This window comes from Podarcis filfolensis (genome assembly GCF_964270895.1).
Source record: "Podarcis filfolensis genome assembly, chromosome: 10".
Lineage (NCBI taxonomy): Eukaryota > Metazoa > Chordata > Lepidosauria > Squamata > Lacertidae > Podarcis > Podarcis filfolensis.
Genome location: NC_139612.1, coordinates 21,731,749 through 21,756,201, shown reverse-complemented (window position 1 = coordinate 21,756,201; position 24,453 = coordinate 21,731,749). Strand labels below are relative to the sequence as shown.

The 24,453-nt window shown below is 42.3% G+C and overlaps 1 protein-coding gene across 2 annotated transcripts in view; it reads right to left on the bottom strand.

Moving 5' to 3' along the window:
• Positions 1 to 24,453, bottom strand: part of CTTNBP2 (cortactin binding protein 2) — a 114,385-nt gene that overhangs the window by 80,734 nt on the left and 9,198 nt on the right. For both annotated transcript variants that reach the window (XM_083574310.1, XM_083574309.1), the window contains exon 2: positions 19,415 to 19,522. In XM_083574310.1, coding sequence (XP_083430436.1) covers positions 19,415 to 19,522 — 108 coding nt within the window. The remainder of the gene's footprint in view (positions 1 to 19,414; positions 19,523 to 24,453) is intronic.

The following is a 24,453-nucleotide window of genomic DNA, read 5'->3' as shown; positions in this document are numbered from 1 at the left end:
GATGGGGAATGTTGTCAGCCCCCTGTCTCAAGGCATTTGCTACATGCTGCTGCTGCCTTACTCTGCCTGATATGGGGCAAGCCCTTGAGACTATGGCAAGGAGTAAGGTAAAGGTAAAGGTCCAGTCACGGCCGACTCTGGGGTTGCAGCGCTCATCTCGCTTTATTGGCCGAGGGAGCCAGTGTACATCTTCCGAGTCATGTGGCCAGCATGACTAAGCCGCTTCTGGCAAACCAGAGCACCGCACAGAAACACCGTTTACCTTCCCACTGGAGCGGTGGTACCTATTTATCTACTTGCGCTTTGACGTGCTTTCGAACTGCTAGGTTGGCAGTAGCAGGGACCGAGGAACGGGAGCTCACCCTGTCGCAGGGATTTGAACCGCCAACCTTCTGATTGGCAAGTCCTAGGCTCTGTGGTTTAACCCACAGCACCACCCATGTCCCAGGAGTAAGGTAAGATGTCTTAATTCCCTCAGAAGCTGTCTGTTTCATGGCAGACTTCCCCAATACAGTGCCCTCCATTGGTTTGGGACAATTCCCACCTTCCACATACAGCATCACCAATGAAGAGGGTTGATAGGAATTATAGTGTGGCAACTTCTGGTGGGTACCAGGTTAAGGAGTTGGGCTTGTCTCCTCTTCCCTCAGTCCAACACATAGACATTCAAAGCGCTCAGCTCTGAAGATCAGAAATTGCTGTGTTGCTGTGTTTTTTTTAAATAAGTTGCCTCCTCACTCCCACATCTTAAAGTCTGCTCATATAAATAAAAGTTATATGAGCTGAGCAGAGTCTTTGCATATTAAACTGATAATGCAGACACCCATCTGAAAAACATTATGTCAGAATAGAACATCGCCTTTTGCCATAAGGATTTACAAGCTGGAGATGGGAATCCTTCCTGTTCACAGATCTTTCCAATAAAATTTGTGCAGATTTTGCATTCCTATCTGGAGTTTTGATTCATAGAAGTTGAAACGTTCCCCAAATACATTGGCCAAAAAGATCTCAAAACAGGCAAGCGCATCTAGAGTCCATGGTTTTAGGGAATCTGGAAGAAGCTGTGGCAAGCTTCAAGCTCTCGTATTTCATCTTTCCTCACCCAATTCTTTTATGCATGAGGGGAGTAAAATTTTCTTATTTCACTTTAAAACAAAAGAGAGCTCCACTTTATGTCCAAACCTAGAGAACGGTGGCTTGCTTCAATTAAAGTTAGTTGAAGGAACAATAAGGGAGAGAGCATGAGCAACTTGCCCGCAACTTCTCCTTAATCACCTAAATCCATGGTTTAGTTTTAAATCAGGGTTTCCCAAACTTGGGTCTCCGGCTGCTTTTGGACTACAATGACCATCATCCCTGACTGCTGGTCTTGCTAGCTAAGGATGATGGGAGTTGTAGTCTGAAAACAGCTGGAGACCCCAGTTTGGGAAACCCTGTTTTAACTGATTGTCTGAACTAGGTCTTTAGATTCAGGTAGGTAGCCGTGTTGGTCTGGCGCAGTCGAAATAAATAGATAAAATTAAAAAATTGTCCAGTAGCACCTTAGAAACCAACTAAGTTTGTTCTGGGTATAAGCTTTCGTGTGCATGCACATGAAAGAAGTGTATCTGAAGAAGTGTGCATGCACCCAAAAGCTTATACCCAAAACAAACTTAGTTGGTCTCTAAGGTGCTACTGGACAATTTTTTAATTTATTTGAACTAGGCCTTGTACTGTGATCTCAAAACATTTTCTCCAGATGAGGCTAAGTCAACAAACTTTTACAGATGAAGCAATGGAATGAAGCTGGCTTTTTTGTTGTTGAAGAAAATATCTCTCTAAGATAGCCAACCAAAGATTTCAACTAGGTTGCAGTTTTCCAGTTGCAACTGAAACACTAACGCAATTGATTAATATATTTTATTTTAAAATGTATGTTCCTTAAGGGAAGAGCTTCCCCTCAAAAAAAATTTCAAGCCCTGAGACTTTAAGTTCCTCTATCAAGATCCACAAATGAATGTTTTAACAAAATGATTTCCATAGCAACAAACTGTTGCTACAAACAGACAATCACGACAACTGGCAAATTGAGGTTGCCAAAGAAAAATATTCTGTTCCATCATGTGTTGTTGTTGTTGTTTAAGTAGAAGGATTAATAACAATAATCAGACATTTGCTCTTGTTTTGTTTTTCTGTGAGATCTTTTGTAATATAATAATTATTAAGTAATAAGTTATTATCATAAGCAATGTAATACTTTTGCCTTCTGTGGTAGGCTTAAACTCACTTCTCCAATGACCTCATAGGCTCACGGCATGTTAGACTTCAGTCACCATCCAAAATCCTGCCAGGGCCTGACAAATTGTAGATTGCAGCTGTGGAGTTCTGGGAAAACAGGAGCTGCTTCATTGATTCCAACGACAGATTGTTCTGTGTGCGTAATCTGCATGTAACACTCTCTAATACTGAAATGAGAGAAGAACCTGAACTCTGCATGTGCCCTGGAGCATCTCAACTAGCCAAAGTCCCATAGTCTAGGTCAGGGGTCAGCAAACGTTTTCAGCAGGGGGCCGGTCCACTGTCCCTCAGACCTTGTGGGTCTATATTTTTTTGGGGGGGAGGGGGGGATTGAACGAATTCCTTTTTTTTAATAATATATTTATTAAGGTTTTAGGAATTTATATAAAATAGAAAAAACAGAACAAAAAACAAGAACAATAAAAATACATACAAACCAAACAGAACACATACAACCACAAGTATAATTTCAATCCCTTATATTCATAAAACTTACTTTCCCGACTTCCTCATACCTCCCCTTTCTGTATTCCATTCTCTAATTAAGTCAATTCAGCAAATCCTTCCCCTAATTTCTGTATAATTTTTAACCTTTCTTTTCTTAATCACATAATCATTACAGCTTTTAACCAATTAATTTCTGAATCAACATCGTTCTAGCCTTCAATAATTTTACAATGTTTCCTAAGATAGTCCTTAAATTTCTTCCAATCTTCTTCCGCCGTCTCTTTTCCCTGGTCTCGGATTCTGCCAGTCATTTCTGCCAGTCCCATATAGTCTATAACTTTCATCTGCCATTCTTCCACGGTGGGTAGATCTTGTGTCTTCCAATACTTTGCGATGAGTATTCTTGCTGCTGTTGTAGCATACATAAAAAATGTTCTGTCCTTCTTTGGGACCAGTTGGCCGACCATACCCAGGAGAAAGGCCTCTGGTTTCTTCAGGAAGGTATATTTAAATACCTTTTTCATTTCATTATAAGGGATTGAATGAATTCCTATGCCCCACAAATAACCCAGAGATGCATTTTAAATAAAAGGACGCATTCTACTCATGTAAAAACATACTGATTCCCAGACCGTCCACGGGCCGGAATGAGAAGGCGACTGGGCCAGATCCAGCCCCTGGGCCTTAGTTTGCCTACCCATGGTGTAGGTATTAATATAACCTGGCATGGATACAAAGACTGCAAAAGATGTTAGACTCTTTCTAACAAAGAGTCACAAACCATAAGCATTCTAAAGCACCACACACACACACACACGCACACGCAAACACCCACCCACCCCAGTTTGGTTAACCACAATCAAACCACAATTAAATTACATATGGGAGATTGTATGCAAATAGCTCTCCAGCCCTTCAGGGTCAAGATGCAACGTAGATCAGTCTGAGCTGTGCTGAGGGAAGCATTGAGGGAAGACATTGGAGTAAGAAACAAAAAATATTTCACAGGTCTAAGTTATTTAGTGGGATTCCAGATGGTGAGCAAGAACACAGGGGAGTGAAAGACTGACTTTCTCAAGCACTAATTACTAAACAGAAGGTAGTCCTTCCATTGAGAGTCATGAAGAGCTAATTCAGTGAATAATGCCAAATAAAAAAAAATACATTGTCACATTCTAATGAATCCATAATGATCACTACCTACTTGGTTTAAATTGACTATTGCCATTGCAAGTTTAAAACCAGCTAATCATCTGGTCATCTAAGGTATGAATGGCTTCCTGGGTGAATAGAGATTAATTTTTTGCAAAAGTTGGATGTCTTCTTTGTTTTAGGCAGTGGTGGCGAATATGGGTAAGTGAGCTAACAAATATCATGGGAAATATTTGCAAGAAATGTCCTCTCGCTGTCTTTAATAGCAAAACCAGGTGATGAGTACCAAGAGACATGAAGGCAAAATGAGACCATTGAGAAGGAAATGAAAGCATCAACATGCTCAGGGGAACCCCAGGATTTGCAGAAATACAAAGAAAATCTGGAAAAGGCAAAACCATTGAGGAAAATAAAAATGGAAAAGGGGGTAGTGATTTAAGTATGGAATGGCTTGCTGAAGGAGGACGTGGATGGCTGGAACCATGAACAAGAATACTCCAATATAAAGAGGTGGAAATAATACATCACAACATTTTGTTGCAGGTCTCATTCATCTTTACTTATCAGCAGGATCTCAACCATTATGCAGGCATTCATTATGGCAAGGATTTTATGGATTGGAAGCTGATGCTAATTTTAAAAAACTAATGTATAATAAGTGACTATGGTCGTGGCCCCACTGTTCAAGCCAAAACCGGGGCTTGACTTTGTGGTTTTAAGCAATCCATCTTTGTTCAGATAAAAGAAATGCCAAAAGAATGAAGCCATTATAAATAAAGAGGCAACTTCACTTGATTCGTTTGCTTGGATTACCAAAAACTCTCTTTTAAAAAAAGCTTTATTGCATTGCTCTGTACGTTAAAAGGCTTTTGCAAAGTGATTTGAAACAGGGAAATAAAAATATGCCCTTGGTTTTTGTTGTAACCCTAATTCCCCCCTCTTCTCCTCGTCCTCCTAAAGGGGTGGAATGATCAACAGGGACTGGGATAAGTGGAAGGAGACACACGCACTGGCAACTGCTCAATGAGTTGGAGAGCCTTGTTAACCACAGGACTTGGCAAGGACTTGCAAAGTCTTGGCAGCAGAGCCCACTGCAACCCCTGAAGGTCAATTAAAAGTGAACCTACTTATTGTCTGCAACCTGAATAGAATTTAAAGTCATCAAGTCTTGCCCCGGGGAGCCAAGTACTTGTGACCACTATACTCAACTCTACTGTTGTAACAGAGACTGCAGGCAGCAGAGTAAGAAGTTTAACTAAGGTGATATTATGAGGCCACCTGCTACCTAAATACTAGTTACTGTGAAAAGCTACGTTCATGGAGAATGGTGTGAGCTTCTATCTCCCCCTTGCAGGGTAAGTTATTGCAGTAGGGATCTGCTTCTGACATCATGTTTCCTCGCCTTGTTTGCATTACAAGAACGCAGCCTGAAAATGGCTGCAGACACTCACGTTTCCTGATCTGCCCCAAGACTCCCAAAATCAAGTATCTGGAGGCATATTGTTCTCTTACCCTCTGAATAAAGCATGACTTAGACTAAAGTGGCTGCCGTGGTCTTACTGACACCAGTCTCCAAACAGCAAATCTCTCTTTAAAATAAAAATGATGCATGAAGAGGATAAACTAACAGCCAACTCTTGATAGTCAAGCTATGCCTGCTTGGGTGTTGCTCTTTTGTAACTGGGGGAGCCCTGCGCCTCCTGGAAGTCTGTATTTTGCTCTGAATACCTTTCCCCTTTACCAGTTTTTCTGCTCGCTTGCTCTGCCTATCCTGACATCCTAAACCTGATTTCTCCAAAGACAGTCCAACACTTCTTAGCAGACTACTGTATACCCTAATCTTAAATTATCTCCACATTATCTCTGCTATGTAAGGAAGACTTGGCAAAGGTGATCCAGTGAGGTTCACAAGTCTTGTCCAGAATAACTCTAGGCCATTCCAACTTTAGCTACTAGGGTTGCAACCCCTCTCCCCAACCAATAGGGCTTCTGTTTCCCCATCACTGCGTTTCCATGCCAGGAAAAGCTACACCTGCTGACTATCAAAACAGTACTAAGAGCACAAGTAAGAAAACTAAAGCAGTAGTGATCTGCTATTCACCACACCACATTAGCTACCTAGCTTAAAATGTCAGCAGTTCCATTTTTATTCTTACCCGTATTTTTCGCTCTATAACACGCACCCGACCATAGCACGCATAGTTTTTAGAGGAGGAAAACAAGAAAAAAAATATTCTAAACGAAACAGTGGATATATGATTTTTGTGGTTCATGCTGTGGCCACAGACATGTGATCTGACAGTGAGTTTGGAGTAGCCCAATGCAAAAATCCTGAGGATCCATGTGGATCCGTGCTTTGTAACCACGTTTTTGCACCACTGCGGCCCCAGGCAACAGTGGGTGCGTGATTTTTTTGGTGCAAGATGTAGCCATGGACATGCTATGTGATCTGATGGTGAATTTGGGGTGACCCAGTGCAAAAATCCTGAGGATCCATGTGGATCCGTGCTTTGTAACCACGTTTTAAGTGGGGAGGGAAGGAAAAGCACTCAAGGGACAAGGAGCACGCGTGGGGTGTGTGGAGAAGGATGCTGCTAATAATGCAGAAGAAGAGGAGTATAAGGGGAGAAGGCTCCTCTCGTCTCCCACTTTGCTCCTTTAAAGCAAGCAGGCTCTGCTTTTCTCCCTCCTCCCCGCTCATCCCCGGCTTAGCGAGCTGAAAAACTTTGCTGCTATGTAGCAAGCTGAGTGGGGAGGAGAGAGGGACAGAGAGTCTGCTTGCTTTTTAAAGGAACCAACCGGACAGGAGCCGCTTACACTCGTGTAAACGGCTCCTCTCCTCTCCCGCTTTGCTCCTTTAAAGAAGCAGGCTCTCTGTCCCTCTCTCCTCCCCACTCAGCGGCTCTTCTCCCGCTTTGCTGTTTCAAAGCAAGCCACGGAGGAGGGAAGGAAGGGGAACCATGGATCCTCTGCTCACGACTGCAGCAGATCCCCACCCATAGGCATTCGCTCCATAACACGCACAGACATTTCCCCTTACTTTCTAGGAGGAAAAAAGTGAGTGTTATGGTGCAAAAAATACGGTATTTAGAGCACTTATGAGTCTGGCACTCAACAGTGAGATGCATTCGGACACTGAAATTACATTGTTCTTCCTGAGATAGCAAACCTTAAAGCAATACTTATGAGTTGCTCTCCTGATATCATGTTTTCTTGAGAAGTAATTTCGACCTGCACTGCAGAGAGCACTGAAGATAAACACTGACTAATTTATGTGTACAGTATACATCTGAAGTGGAAAGGTTTACATGCGTGCCTGACATTTCAGGAGAAGAATTGCCAACGTTCTCTAAACCCACTATAAAGTGTACATATAAAACCTCATGACACCAAACTGAGTATATGTTACTTACTGCCTTAGGTTGGTTGCTGTGGCAAACTACACAGTCTGCTTGATATCCAGAGGGGGAAGATACAACAGGAAAGACATAAAACACCAATCCTGGTACAACTGTACTGGCTGCCCATTAGTTTCCAGGCTCACTTCAAAGTGCTGGTGCTGGCCTAGAAAGCTTTACATGGCCCAGGACCTCAATACAGTGGTACCTCGGGTTAAGAACTTAATTTGTTCCGGAGGACTGTTCTTAACCTGAAACTGTTCTTAACCTGAGGTACCACTTTAGCTAATGGGGCCTCCTGCTGCCACCGTGCCACCACTGCATGATTTCTGTTCTCATCCTAAAGCAAAGTTCTTAACCTGAGGTACTATTTCTGGGTTAGCAGAGTCTGTAACCTGAAGCATCTGTAACCCGAGGTCTCACTGTACCTTAAGGATCGCCTCTCCCCAAACGAACCGCCCCAGACCCTGCTCTTGTCATTTGAGGCCCTTCTCTATGTTCCCCATCCTGGAGAGGTTCAGAGGCTGGCAACAAGAGAGCAGGCTCCTCGATTGTGGAATTCCTCTCCCCAGAGAGGCTCACCTGGCACCACCATTGCATGTCTTTAGGCTCCAGACAAAAACATTCCTCTTTACCCAGGCCTACAGTTATTAAATGATAACCTGTGAAAGTGTGGGAGAGAGGAGTGTTATTATGATGACTATTTTATTATTAAGGCTGCCTGTCAGCATGCGTTTTATTATGTTTTTATCATTGATATGTTTTTGATATTGTACACCACCATGGGATCTTTTGATAAAGGGTAGTATATAAATTGTAATAATAATAATAATAATAATAATAATAATAATAATAATAATGCAGTACAGTGGTACCTCAGGTTACAGACGCTTCAGGTTACAGACTCCGCTAACCCAGAAATAGTATCTCAGGTTAAGAACTTTGCTTCAGGATGAAAACGGAAATTGTGCAGTGGCAGCGGGAGGCCCCATTAGCTAAAGTGGTACCTCAGGTTAAGAACAGTTTCAGGTTAAGAATGGACCTCCAGAACGAATTAAGTTCTTAATCCAAGGTACCACTGTAGTTCTGTATTCTTTTAATGGTGAGAGAGTTATCATTCCCACAAACAGATGTTGAAAAGCAGTAGTACCTACTTTTCATCCCAGACACATTGGGTAGGCTGCAATTGTCCAGCTGGAACACACTGGGAGTTCATATAAGACGGGGTAAGAAACACAGTATGCTCCAGATGTTGTTGGATTCCACCACTCATCGTGTGTAGCCAAGATGGCCACCAGTCAGAAATTATGGGAGCTGGAGTCCAATAACACCAGGAGGGAACCACATTGGTTACCTCTGACTTAGTCCAACAACTGGGTCAGCCAGAGGCTTCTGGGAAGCAGAGCATGAAGACAACAGTGCTCCCTTGCTAACTGACCACCCAGAAACTGGAATTCATAAGTCTACTGTCTCTGAACCTGCAAGTTCCACCCTGCTGTCATGGCCAGAAGCCAGCGGTAGACCTGAGCTCCACAATTCCACCCCCTCTCCAGCAGCTAAGTCACTATCAACACATCTTATGGCAGAAAATTCCACCAATCAAACGTGCTTTGTGTACGGAAGTGCATAAAAAGTACAAACCTTGGAACTTCTACCGATCAATTTTAGTGGACGACCCTAAGTTCTGGCACTGTACCAGAAAAATGTCTATTTATATCATGCCGTTTTATAAACCTAAATTATATTCCCATTCTTTTATTCTAAGTTAAATAGCCACAGATATTTTCACTCAGAGAAAAGACATTCGTGTCCATTTTGGTCTCCCTTCCCTGTACCTTTCCAAGGTCTACAAATTCCTTTGGGGGATGCAGCAGCCAAAACTATATACACAACATCCATGGCAGCATGGATAAGGGCCTTATTATGTTAACCATACTCTTCAGCATGGAATCTGCATCCTCATTATGCACTGACCAGGCAATTCTATGCATGTCTACTCAGAAGAAAGCCCCACTTAGTTCAGTGGTACATACTCCCAGGTATAGGATTGCAACCTGTTTTCGCTTAGCCATCATGGCCTGAAGGTCTTTTCCCCAGTCAGTCGCTACCAGTTTAGGGATAATGCTACAAACTATAGGTTGGATCTAGACTTACAGCACAAGCCTAACCATGTCTACTCAGAAGTACGTCCTACTGAATTCGATAGGGGTTACTCCCAGCTAAGTGTGGTTAGATTGAATTACAACTAACGTAGGCTGCCATCCTAACATAGGGTCGTATTCAATTAAATTTTACTCAGCGTAGACCCACTGAAATTAATGGGCCTTTGTTGTTGTTTAGTCGTTTAGTCGTGTCCGACTCTTCGTGACCCCATGGACCAGAGCACGCCAGGCACTCCTGTCTTCCACTGCCTCCCGCAGTTTGGTCAGACTCATGTTTGTAGCTTCGAGAACACTGTCCAACCATCTCGTCCTCTGTCGTCCCCTTCTCCTTGTGCCCTCCATCTTTCCCAACATCAGGGTCTTTTCAAGGGAGTCTTCTCTTCTCACGAGGTGGCCAAAGTATTGGAGCCTCAGCTTCACGATCTGTCGTTCCAGTGAGCACTCAGGGCTGATTTCCTTCAGAATGGATTTCCATTCATTCCATTCATAAAGGCAGATTATATTAATGGGCCTTAGTCATGTTCATTTATTTCAATGGGTATAGTCTGAGTAAATCTTAGATGACTACAGCCCCCAGAGTCTAGAATTTACCTCTGGTCAAATAATATTGCTGGCATAAAGTGAGAGACAGATAGCAACATTGAGAAAAATGTTTAATATGTATATATGTGTGAAGTTCCACATTTTGACTGCACAACCTTTTTCATTCACTGTGTAGTTTCCTCTGTCAAAGGGCAAAAGTGAGTTGTGGTGTGGGGCAAAGGCAAAGTTCATACTGGCAAAAAGGCAGATTATATTACAGCAGGTGTCTTACAAACTTTGCTATAGAAAGTATGGCTTTATACTTGAGACATAGCATGTGGACGGTTTTCATGAAAGCTTTGTAAGACCTACGGGCACATTTCCTTGCCTAAAACACCACTCAGATTAGTTAAATGAAACTATGCCACTATAAATGGCAAGTGTGGAAAGACTCAAAGTTCTCCCACCATTCTCTGTTCCAGAAAAAAATAAAAACTTGCTCCTGGAAGACTCACCCAAGGAAATAAAATTGAGCCTTTTTACATCGCCAATTTTAAGCGCTTCTCCATGCAAAACAAGGTTAAACATCCACAGCTGTGAAATGAACATAGATGTGTAGCAGAGGGCATCCTCTGGATGCATAAGGCCTAGGTTCAACCTCCTGCATCTCTAGACAGGCCTGCAGAAGATTGTCAGTATAGACCAGAGGTGGGGAACCTGTGGCATTTCCTGTGGTTGTTTGCCTCCAGCTCCCATCAATCTCTGCCAATATGGGCTATGGTAAGAGATTATACTTCAGCAACATCTGAATGGCTCTAAGTTAACTGTCTTAGGTAGACAACAGTGGCTGAGACAGCCTTTAAGGTTGGTGACGCCGAGCCAGGAAATGACGCTTTCTTTCTCCGACAGCTGTCTCGGTCTCATCGCAACGGACTGGCCAAGAAAAAGGGGGGAAAAACCTGTTTGGAAATCTAGGTGACCTTGAGATGTTCTTCTGTGCCTGAGGAGCTTTTTCATAAAAGCAATTACCAACTGCAGTGAAAGCAGTTGCTTTAATATATTCATGGAGCCTGGAGCTATCCTATCAGAGAGGTTACAAATGCCCACTGCAAGGGTTCCTAGGAAAGGGAGAAAGTTTCCAAGATACAACGGTCCACACAACAATACATATTTATTTATTGTGACATTTGCATCCCTCCTTTCCTCCAAGAACCTCAAGATGGTGTACATCAGGGGTAGGCAACCTAAGGCCCGGGGGCCGGATGTGGACCAATCGCCTTCTCAATCTGGCCCGCAGACTGTCTGGGAATCAGCGTGTTTTTACATGAGTAAAATGTGTTCATTTTATTTAAAATGAATCTCTGGGTTATTTGTGGGGCATAGGAATTCATTCATCCCCCCCAAAAAAAATATAGTCTGGCCCACCACATGGTCTGAGGGGTGGTGGACCGGCCCATGGCTGAAAAAGGTTGCTGACCCCTGGTGTACATAACCCTCTGTGTCTGACAGATTGTGACTGGTTTGAAGTTTCCCAGTGAGCTTCATGGCTGAGTGGAGATATGAACTCTAGTTTCCCACATCCTAGTCCAACAATCTAACCACTACGTCATATTGACTCTCCTTTGAGAGCTCCTATAGCTCCCGGAGGCAAGGACTTGCTTGGGGCCATTCTACAGAACTACATTAGAATTCATGCACAGGTTTTCTTTGCAAATCTCTCTTGTTTTCAAACAAGCCTATCTGCATAGGGAGCCATCAGACTTTCTCTTTATTGCTGGTTCGATTTCTAGCTACTAAATAAGCTGAACCAAGGTCAATGTACTCAAATGCACAGGCAACAGGACACTTCTCAGGTGAGAGCTTTCAATTTTAGAAATCGAACAAAAAAATTGCCAAGTAATTTCCCTTGGTGGTTGCTGTAACCTTTTTAGAACTCAATTCTACCTTTGAGCCGTTTCCTGAGAGATTGCTTTTCAGTTTGAGTTTTGGCAGAAATCTGTTCTGTGCACACGCCATGCATTTTAACAACTTAGGCCTCGTTCAAAAAACAACCGAAGCAGGCATAATTGCAATTAACAACAAATCCACCTGCTGTGGGAAAACGTAATTATTGACAAGGTGGCCAAAGTTGTCTAACATCTTTGGTATCTTTAAGGGAGAGGGGCAAATTAAGACGCAATATTATGGGCCAATGGTATTGCTCCAGTGATCACGCGTGTGGTATACTTTGATACGAAGAATGGGGGTCAATTCTGGCAATGCACTTTCTACTCTCATCCATGCGCCTGACAATTTTCGCAGTTGCTCAAATATAGCATGTTAGCCAGAAGATTGTGGCTGAAATGCAGCTGTTTCCAAGATAATGGATGCATATTTTCCAGCCTCTGTGATTACCTAAGTTGTCACTGGTTAAGAATGGCAAGGGAAAAATCAGTGCCAGTGTTGTGTTGTGGCTAGAGTGTCAGACTAGGACCTCGTAGACCAGGCTTCAAATGCCTGCTCGCTCAATGGATGACTTTGGGCCAGTCATTGCCTTAGCCTAACCTACCTCACAGGGTTGTTGTGGAGATTAAAGGACATGAGGGAAAACCATGCACACCGCCTTTAGCTCATTGGAGGAAAATGTGAGTTGCGCCTCAAGGCCCCCAGGACCCACCCCGAAAATAACTTCACTCAGACACATATTTTAGTTATACGTTTTTGGGCAAATTTTTGGCCACAACTTTATTGAATTACAATTTTGTGAGCGGTATTGGCTTAGGCATTGACTCCCGACTATAACTGACTCCATCTCTCTGGGTGGCAGTCGAAAGGGGTAAACCAAACGAGGGAGCAACGTTGATGTGGACCAACCGAAGCTCACCCCGGGGTTCCTGTGGTCCTGGCATGGCCCTAGCCCTTCAAGCGGGCTTTGGACAAGATCCAGGACCCCCAGCTTCCTTTAATGGAATACCCCGTTCCTAGAGGGGCAGGTGATGGCCACATCTCCCCTCCCCACAATCCAACTGAGCCAGTGCCTAACCGCCACCTTACAAGTTGTGGCGATTGCTAAGGGGTAGGCTAGAGCCAATTTGCCAATTGGAAAAAAATCCTACCCAGCCCCTGTTCCAAAACAGGCGACCCAAACCAAAGCAAGGCCAGATGAAACTACCTAACTCTAGGGAGGGACGGTGGGTGTTCGGCAGTGTGACGCGAGTGCCCCTACTTCCGTCACGCTGCCGCTTTTAAAGCCCCTTGGATCATGCCACCCTCTGGGGATTGGCTAAAACAGCCTGGCGTGATCCAGGGACTGTGGCCAGGGCTTTTGCTACTTCCCCCCACCCATTCTACCCCTATGGGGTATAAGTCCCAGGCGCCCAGGAGCAACCAGGACCCTCCAATAGGAGGATCCCATATATAAATGCAATGAAAAGTTCTTTCCAGCTAAGGGAAGACTTGTTTCTGTGGCTGCATTCTGGTTCACAAACTATGGTTTGTAGGAAACCTGCATTATCAGTATTGGAAAAACTTATGGATATAATTATGGTGTTAAAAATTAAAATGTATGCCTTTACCCTTCCAAGGTAGGGCTGTCTCTGTGGATCATTTTCATGCATGCACCCTAAACTGCTATGATGTGGTCAATATCATTTCAAGACTACCCAGAGATTCTGCAGCAGTGCTGACCTACAAGCTTCTTAGTTCTGATAAAACGTGGTCTCTGTTATCTCTGTTTATATTAGATTCTGCTTTGTTATGCAAGGCAAACCCAGATCATGCTGTGGATGAACCTAGATACCAATATTATGGACAGAAGACATATGATGAAAAACTAACCTAAACAAAGATAACATGAAAACTTAATTCAATAGTCCCATTATTTGTACCACTACAGACATAAAACATTTTTTTTCTGCCAAATCTCTTTCTACCAGTTCTATCAACAATTTTCTAGTTCATATGGCACTTAAAACTAAACATAATGCAAGCTAGTTGTAAAACACAGAGCATACCATATACAGAGAGAGCATATTGTATACACACAATGTCTTATGTATACAGTCCGTTTTTCACTTACAGATCCCTAGTTCACTCTGAAAGTTATACACATGTCACATCAGAGAAACATAGCCAAATATGGAACACACTGCATTTGTTAAAGACCATCTTTATCCTTCTGTACAAAGCTGAATCAGCACTGTAACAGTTCAGATTAATTTTTAACAGTTGTTTGTCTTTTTAAGGCTATATTCTCAGCAAGAGATCCTCCTGCCGACTTTTATAGCCTCTAAACCTGCAATTCTGATTCGGATCTCTAAACAGTCAAAAGGCTTGGTTTTAATATCTGCTCAGCTACTTCAGATTTGATCTTCAGTAGTCTTTATTTCCCAGTATCTTAACTCACAGCTTGCTTGCATTTTCTTTTTAAGCGTTATCATTCACATCCAGTTATCTTGACTGGTTTCCAGTCTGTTCCAATTCAAGACAGTAAATTTTATTAGAGAATCTAGTGTAAGGGGGGGGAATCTAGGGTCCAAAAAAGGAGATTCTTGATACATACACACAATGCCATAATTCAGATGGCAAGATGGAAGCACAACTGTGAATAAAACATGGATTAAGCTGTGGATTTGCGTACAAATCTACACATGCATTTGAATTCTCACTTGGGCTCCACTAGATCGGCTGGATACACTTTTTGATGCAAATATGAAAGCACATCCCCATCTGGAACCACAAGCTATTGAGCATGACTAACGCTGAATTGGAGCCATGAAGATTTAAACTTCTTTGTCTTTCTTGTTTATGAACGGCTTTATTATTTTTCTCCTCAGCACTACGTATTACCTTCTAAAAATCAGATTCTCATTTCCAAAAGGCAATAGACACCGAAGTCTGCTTTTAAACACTCCCCTGGTGTTAACTTTGCAATAAATATCAAATCAGGTGACTTCCTAGAACTTGAAATGAATTATTCTAAGCTCAAGTGCTTCCATATATTAAAAAAGTATCCAGAGCAATCTTTCTCCTCTATTTCTAATTATCTGCATGGCAGAGCATGAGGTGAAATCTAAATTTATTTTCGTAGGCAAATACTCGTTTACCACCTGCAGTGTTTTAAAAAGGGAGAAGAGAAATTGGAAATGAAAAAGCAACAACCTAAACAAACAGTCCGAGCTAAAATGGATATTAAAAACTTGAGCAGCTAATGACTTAGATAAACATCAAAACAAAGGGCTTGATCTAGTCCCATAAGCAAAGAGCACTTCTTTGTGGAGGGATCCCATAGAGAACAGCAGAGTCCAGGTTATGCACATCATTTTGGGGTCTTCCTAAAAATCTAGGTGGCTTCCCAGCCTATTGATACTCAGTACCATGGGAGGGTGGGACGCGGGTGGCGCTGTGGGTTAAACCACAGAGCCTAGGACTTGCCGATCAGAAGGTCGGCGGTTCGAATCCCCGCGACGGGGTGAGCTCCCATTGCTCGGTCCCTGCTCCTGCCAACCTAGAAGTTCGAAAGCACGCTGAAGTGCAAATAGATAAATAGGTACCGCTCCAGCGGGAAGGTAAACGGCGTTTCTGTGCGCTGCTCTGGTTCGCCAGAAACGGCTTAGTCATGCAGGCCACATGACCCAGAAGCTGTACGCCGGCTCCCTCGGCCAATAAAGCGAGATGAGCGCCACAACCCCAGAGTTGGCCACGACTGGACCTAATGGTCAGGGGTCCCTTTACCTTTACCATGGGAGGGTGGGCTTGGCTTCTGTAATACACTACTGCAGGGGTGTGCCCCCAGATATTGTTGGGACTACAACCCCCATCATCCCTCTGGATTAGCCATGATGGCCAGAGCTTGTAGGAGTTGCAGTCCAACATCTGGACCGCCTATCTCTACTGTACAGGGATTATTCTGTGAACAGCTGCTGAGACCACAGTGAACTTGATCAAGCTTTCAAAATGTTACTGCATGTGAACATCTACCAATATGAAAGACGTATGTTTAAATCTTCACATAGACAGAAGGTGGAAGCTAATGAATTAAATGTGAGGGCAACAAGTTCTCCAAACATCTCTGAATCTTTGGACTGATGGGAGGACTGTACGGGACTGAAGGACCACTCTGTAATGTTAATACCCAATCCAGGACTTGGCATTGTTAGAAACGGGTCCTGAACTAATCACAGCTGGTTAATAATATAGTCGAACATTTAATAACATCTAAATTGCAACATGGTTTGTAAACGTTTGAATAAACAACAATGCATTTGTTCGTATTGCTATAAAAGGTGGGATATAAGAATTAATCACAATAATAAAATATGTAACAAGTATACTATGCACTGCTGTCGCCAATAAAAAACACATTTCGCACGTTTTCAAATGTGATTTGGAAAATGTCTTATTGGTGCATGTGTCTTTCCCCACCGAAATAAACTCCACACAATCCCTACAAACTTTGATGCTTGTAATTTTTGAATTTTTTTTAAAAAAACTTTAGATCTAAAGTTCACGGAATACAGGAGAGGGCTCCTGATATGTACAAGCATTTGTTAGGAGTTGTACAAGCTGCTCTCTGCCCCCATTACATCCACAGTAGATACGATCCATGTGAGAGAGAGAGAGAGAAAAAGAGAATAATACACAACACAATGGGCAAAAAGGAATTGAAGGGCTGGGGAAATCTAGCATATTATTTTTACTATCTAATTCTATTTTCATCTCACCTTTCCTCACAGGCACTTAAGGCTGCATGCATGGCTCTTCTCCCACTCATTTTATCCTCAAAACACCTTGTGAGGTAGATTAGGCTGAGCTATACAGGTGTCTGGCCCATGGTGATCCAATGAACTTTATGGGCTGAGTGGGGATTTGAATTTGGGATCTGGTTTGACAATCTACCCTCGAAACCATATCACACTGGCTTCTGGTCGAGCTTTGCTTGACATAACCATGCTAGTAAATCCTCAAAGCTCATCAGTGTGCAAAAATATTTACTAGCCCAGCTGATCTAAACATACCTGTCTTAGTCACTTGTGGAACAATATTGATCCAAGGAAAAAACAACAACCACCCATCCCACAGTCCATTTCACCTGGTCGCATTTAGGCAACGTTTTACTTGTCATCTGCTACCACCAGAGAATTGCTGCCATGAATAACAAACTGTGATGGATCAATATTTTAACGCTACTCATTTTATGCAAACTGCCAGGCTCAGTAGCTTTGGCTGGGTTCATGCACTTAATTTTGAGTAAAAACAACTACAAGTCTCGTGGTGTCTTAAAAGACTAACAAATTTAGAATGACATTGCTGTCTCTCTTTGGAGTTCTTCAGCTCCAGGAGGGCCATTTAAAAGTAATTTGCAGTGTGTCCTGAATGGTTCTCCCACTGGCGTTTGAATATTGCCATTTCTGATGCCAGATTGGTGTCTATTTATTCTTCTGCATAGAGACTAGCCTGCTTGTTCTATGGAGAATGCAGAAGGGCATTGCTGGCAGATGATGGCATATATCACATTGGAAGATGAATGAACCCGATACCACGAATGGCATTATTAGGTCTTCTAATACTTGTTGCCAGTGTAGGTATGTGGACAGAGCTGGCGTCTAGACCTATCACAGGAGCTGTCCCTGTGTCCATAACATTGTTATATGCCCTGCTGTTACTGGTGAGTAGCTATTGAAGTTGTGAGATCTGTCAGTAAGGAAATAGAAGGCCTACTATTCAAGGCCTGTGACATGGAAATGCCATTGTTCAGAATGGACTATAGAGCATAGGTGATAAGTTTGAGTAGCTTCCGCCGGGAACTTTAAGTGACAAGTGGTGTCCGGTCATTTTATTCTTCTAGGTGTGTCCTGTAGCAGATTATTACTGAGTAGTAGTCTGACCTGGTTGATTTGCTTTTGTATCTGGCATGTAGACTATAGTGCACCAAAGTTAATGCAATAAAAATCTATAACTCTTTACGAGTGCCACTAGACTCTGTTATTTTTGCTGCAAAAGGCTAATATGGCTGGACTTTGGGGGAGAAATTCTGAGGAATTCCTTTCTTGGAATCAAAGCTTAGGGACACTGGATTTTTCATTCTTCGATGCTCTTTATTCACAGCGTTCAAAACTACAAAATCTGTCTAGTCTGCTTATGGCAAGTGTAACATTATATAGCCTGTAAAGGAGGATAGGCGAATCCTAGCAATGTATATAGAAAGAAAAATGACTATGTGTCATATTGGGTAGTTTCCCCCTCCATTATTTTCTCCTTAAATTAACATGAAGTGTATGGGAGGGAACTCTAACAGGATTTGCAATCTCTCAGTCTTTCAAACCAGTAACAATGCAAAACATATAGGGACTTAAGGCTAAATATTTTACAGCAACAAAGTGCAAGATTCCCTAGGAAGTGATGTATTAGAAAGAAACACATCTCTTCTGGTATCTAAGCATTGATATTCTCTTTGAGAACATCCTTTTGTGAAAGAAAGTTCATGTGGCTGCATTGTGTGACTCCTCACATAAGTTTATGAAGCAAGAGCTGCATATAAATACCTTTATTTCTCTTCAGTTACAGAAAACTAGTTTAAATATAGACCAGCCTAGTTGTGAAGTTGCAGCAATAAGCATGTTATCCAACTCCAGTTATCTACTACGATTATCTTAGTACTGGGTGAACTTCTTCACATTACTGTTTTTTCCACTATGTATGACTTTTAAAAGTTGGTACTAGCATGCTACTGATTTGTTTTATTTAAAAATGCATACTCTCTCTCTCTCTCTCTCTCTCTCTGTGTGTGTGTGTGTGTGTGTGTGTGTGAGAGAGAGAGAGAGAGAGAGAGAGAGAGAGAGAGAGAGAGAGAGAGAGAGAGAGATTTTCCTCCTGCTTTTTAGGAGAATCTCCTTTGAACATGGCAAAAATATCATATACAGTAGTACCTTGGAAGTCAAACGGAATCTGTTCCGTAAGTCCATTCGACTTCCAAAATGTTTGAAAACCAAAGCACGGCTTCTGATTGGCTGCAGGAAGCTCCAATCGGAAGCCACGGAAGCCCCGTTGGACGTTCAGCTTCCAAAAATAGTTCACAAACCGAAACAGTCACTTCTGGGTTTATAGTGTTTGGGAGCCAAAACGTTCGAGAACTAAGCTGTTTGGAAACCAAGGTACGACTGTAGTAACAAAACAAACACAATTTGGAATTGTCTCCTCAGGTGGCTTTGTCACATCTTTAGGCACCAGGCAAAAACATTCCTTTTTTTCTCAGGCCTTTGGCTAACTAAACCATCTATGGCCTTTTAAACTGTGAGGTTTGTTTGTTTGTTACTATATTATGTATCCTTGGATGAAGAGCAGTATAGAAATAATAATAATAATAATAATAATAATAATAATAATAATAATAACAACAACAACAACAAGAACAACAACAATAATTTTATTTTTCTTTACGGATGTAAAATTTCTGTATATTTAACAACAGGAACATACCCTTAAAGCTTCAATCACAAGATCTCGTGCTTCCAGCTCCCCTTCTAGAACACTCAAGAGCATCCGCAGTTCTGATTTGCTGAGATTGTCCACATCAAACTCTCTTTTCTGCAAAATTAAGGAAAACCAATGATTAAAACAATGTACACAAGTCAGAAAGTCACCTAATGCAGCAGGAAAGTAAAAAATAAATACCATAAATGTACCCATAGTTCTTTAATTTTAGTTTAAAGGCTTGTTGTTTCCCATGAGAATAGAACAAATGTGTTTGCATCATGGCCAATAAGCACCAACACCAGCAGCCAGTGGCGTAGCGTGGGTTGTCAGCACCCGGGGCAAGGCAAGTAATTTGCGCCCCCTAACCCGTGGATTTGCGCCCCCTACCTGTGGATTTGCCCTAACCCCAGATGTTGCGCCCGGTGCGGCTGGCCCCCCCTGCACCCCCCACGCTACGCCACTGCCAGCAGCTATGTGTTTGCCAGCATGGTGTGTGTTAGGGATGGGTGATATATCATCCCAAACTGATTCGAAGTCCACATCGTGGTATCAGTTTCATAGCTTTTGACCTGGCAATACATCGCAAATCATGATGTGTGTTTGTGTGCTATGCAAAAATCGCAGTGTGAGGAAAACCATGAAGCCAGCCAATGCCTCTACAGAGCTCCATCCTTATTTCAGACATTATGATATCAGTATATTGCGATGTTAAGCTGGTGCTATATCGCGATGTTGAAAATCAGAAAATGCAGTTGTACCTCGGAAGTCGAACACCTTGCGACTTGAACGTTTTGGCTCCCAAACCCAGAAGTGAATGTTCCAGTTTGCGAATGTTCTTTGGAACCTGAACGTCCAACGTGGGTTCCGCGGCTTCTAATTGGCTGCAGGAACTTCCTGCAGCCAATCAGAAGCCATGCCTTAGTTTCTGAATGTTTTGGAAGTCAAACGGACTTCCAGAACGGATTCAGTTCAACTTCCGAGGTACAACTGTATTGAAAACCCAGCCCTACCTGACAGTAAAAGCAAGCTTAATTAACCGACAGTAACTTGCTTCAAACACATGGAAGCAAAATTGACAGACTAGTAAGTTAAGGGAGTTTTTAACCACTTTATTTGTGAATTTTGAAACATAAAAAAATTGGCAACATTTCAAATTTAACAATCAATCAATTCACCTGCAACTTCCCCTCCCTCCCTCAATGGTTCCGCCAAAATTTCAATTTATGCTGCATATTATGGTTACTCTATACCTTTGTCTTATCGATAAAGAAACTTCCCCTCCCACTGCTGTTCTTACTCAAATCCTATTTGCGTTTTAAAATATTTACACTGAGTTTCTAAATATTCCGCAAATATTTTCTAATGCTATTTAATGTCAGTCTTTTTTTTGATCTCTAATTTTTAGAAGTCAAACTTGCCATTTCTACATATTCCATCAATTTCAGCTGCCAATTTTCTTTGGTAGGTACTGTCTCATCAGGCCATTTTTGTGCATATAATATTCATGTGGCTGTAAAGAAATAGATTTATCTGTGTGTTTTTTTGGGGGGGGATATCTATTCATTATCTCCAGTAAAAAGGCTTCCAGTCTTTTGGGGAGAGTTACCTTAAATCTCTTTTTTATCTCATTGTAAATCATCTCCCAAAAGTCCTTAGCCACTCTGCATGTCCACCACATATGGTAAGCCTTCTACTTCTTTACATTTCCAACAAAAAATTGACGTTGATTTGCTAATTGTAAGTTGAGAGGATTTAAAACTGGGGTCAGGAAAGAATTTAAAAAACAATCAAATCAGAGCAGATGAATGGCAAACAGAGCCTTTCACAAAAAGTTATTTGACTAAATAAATTATAGCTGCACAAGTGCCACTGATAGTCATTTTGCCTGAATAAATTAAGAGTTACCCTGCTTTAACAGCAAGGGGAAAATACTCTCTGTAACCAACCCCTTTAGCCATTAGAGCAATAGAACAAAATAACAATACCCAGAAGAAGAACATATCTTTCTCTGCCTCCAACCATGTTGCTTACTAGTAACCCCCCGTCAACCTGATGGGCAATAACAGCCAGGTAAAGTATTTCCAGTTCAGCACCAAGCATAGCACAGCTATTCCATTCTACTGGGTTTTATGACCTACACGCAAGGAAATGTTGCTCTAGGGTGACATTTGGCATGCAAAACTTAAACATGGGAGATTTTATTTAAACTTTAAAGAGCCTGCTTTGTTGTTGCATGAGGGTAGACAACAAAAGAATTCAAAATACAATTTCTCAGTTGATTTTTTGTTCCTGCAGCTATCAAATTCGTGAGCTCGGTATAATTTAATACCCAGTTGCACATAAGTGGTAGTTGCTGCGTGTCATTTGAAAGTAAGGGAGCAGGAAATATTATTGCATTGAAACATGCTTGTTACTTGATTCAAAGAACCGTGCACAAAAAAGCCGTTTATAAAATGTCTAGGACTCCTGCTACTGGAGAGAAGCCTGAAATCTTGCTTCAAAGTATCACGGTGCTAACAGTACTGTACAGAAACAGGAATTAGCATTCTTGTTCCAATTCCCTCCTATAGTTTTCCCTGTATGGTGACGACACATCTCTTCACTCTGGCCTTCAACATCAAAATGTATATTCTTAGGACTCGTCCTATTCTTGTGCTTGCAATTTGTTTTAAACTGTTTGAATGTGTTTTGAACTGTTGTGACCTCCCTTGGGATCTTAAAGTGAAGGATGGCCAATAAATTAAAATACCAACAGTGACAACACTAACAGTTGCCCAGACAATAATGGTTCACTCACGATTTCCCTAGCAACTGCCCAGACAGCAGTGCTTATCTGAGGAATGAGGGCAACAAATTCACAAACAAACCTGAAGTCTGGGATTAATGCAATCAGAACTAGGGAATCTCTCACCAAAATGTTGGAGAGGTTGCACCTCCACGGGGACATACCTCCACATGTGGCGGGAATGCCTGAAAATCCAACCCTTCTGGACAGCAGTCCTACAAGGGATATGCAAAAGAACTAAACAGGTATTGGAACTCACCCCAGAACTAGCCCTACTGAACATCTTCCAAGATCATAATGACCACTCACATTATACAGGGCTTATAACCCACCTACTCTCAGCAGCCAGAAGCTAGACACGGGAGGGACCTGTCAGGAGTAAACATGGACCAATGGTATCCAATTGTTTGGGAAACAGCCTTACTAGAAAAACTACGGTAACCAATAAACTGAAACTGACACGGGGACATTGGCTCCTAGTACGTTTCCGAGCACAATTCAAACTGTTGGTACTGACCTTTAAAGCCCTAAATGGCCTCAGTCCTATATACCTGAAGGAGTGTCTCCACCCACATCGTTCACCCACTGAGGTCCAGTGCTGAGGGCCTTCTGGTGGTTACCTCACTGCGAGAAGTGAGGTTACAGGGAACCAGACAGAGACAGAGGGCCTTCTCGGTAGTGGCGCCCGCTCTCCCATCAGATGTCAAGGAAATAAGAAGCTATCTTATTTTTTAAAAGACATCTGAAGGCAGCCCTGTTTAGGGAAGTTTTTAATATTTAATGCTGTATTGTTTTTAACACTCGATTGGGAGCCGCCCAGAGTGGCTGGGGAAACTCAGCCAGATGGGCGGGGTATAAATAATAAATTATTATTATTATTATTATTATTATTTATTATTATTATTAATAGAAGAGGACGCCTCCACCCCGGTATGGCTCCCCTTTATCACATACACAGCCCAACAAGACAACAACAAAAATCCACCAAAAGCATATGAATCAGTCTGGCTTACCTGATCCAACAAGCCCTCCCCCCTCACAAATACGAACAAACCCTACTGCAGACAACCATAGACAACCAACCACACCCTGCCCCCCAATACCTCTCACTACCAAGGAAATGTAATAAAGAAATAGAAAGATACCCTAGCCAGCTGACACTGACACAAAACCCCATACGTACACTATACAGTGGTATCTCAGGTTACATACGCTTCAGGTTACAGACTCCGCTAACTCAGAAATAGTGTTTCAGGTTAAGAACATTGCTTCAGGATAAGAACAGAAATCGGGCTCCGGTGGCGCGGCGACAGCAGGAGACCCCATTAGCTAAACTGGTGCTTCAGGTTAAGTACAGTTTCAGGTTAAGTACGGACCTCTGGAACGAATTAAGTACTTAACCCGAGGTACCACTATACAAAAGAACATAAGCTTCATCACCCCACCCCTCCTCTCCCCACTCGTTTACCTTCCCTATTTCTCTACTTGCACTTTGATGTGCTTTCAAACTGCTAGGTTGGCAGGAGCAGGGACCGAGCAATGGGAGCTCACCCCTTCGCAGGGATTCGAACCGCCAACCTTCTGATCGGCAAGTCCTAAGCTCTGTGGTTTAACCCACAGCGCCACCCACGTGGGTTAAAAAAGGATGCACCAATTACAAATTGCAAGCAGGGCTCATCCATTAATGAATTAATCCATTAATGAAACCATTAATAAATTACAAATTCAACCAAACTAGAGTGACTGAAAATGTGCCCTTTTTGTGGCTACTGCAAATGCATATATTTGTGGGAAACCTGCACACTTTGAAATGGTTGTGGAAAATCTCTGGATCCTCCAGATGTTGCTGGACTCCGACTCCCATTATCCATAACCATTGGGCTTGCTGGTTGGGGATGATGAGAGCCAGAGTCCAACAACAGCTGGAGGGACATGCATGGGCTTCCTATCCCTCTTTTAAAATCTCCAATGTAGGCTATATGTCATCTACATAATTGCCGGAGTAGAACAGCAGGTATGTTCTGAAAAATCATATAGGACCCCATCAGGAAAAGGAAAAGCAAAGCAAAGCAAACCCTTCTGGTTTCTAATTAGATACTTTTCACAGTTCTTAGTATCCTTCTAACCAAACATTTTGCATCAAGTGTCTTTGGCAGTTTTTTTTCCTGGACAAACTATGGGGTTTCAAGAGGGCGGGGGGGGGGGGCGAGCTGCTTGCATGGTGCCAAAAATATGCATTAGCAAAGGTACTTGAAAA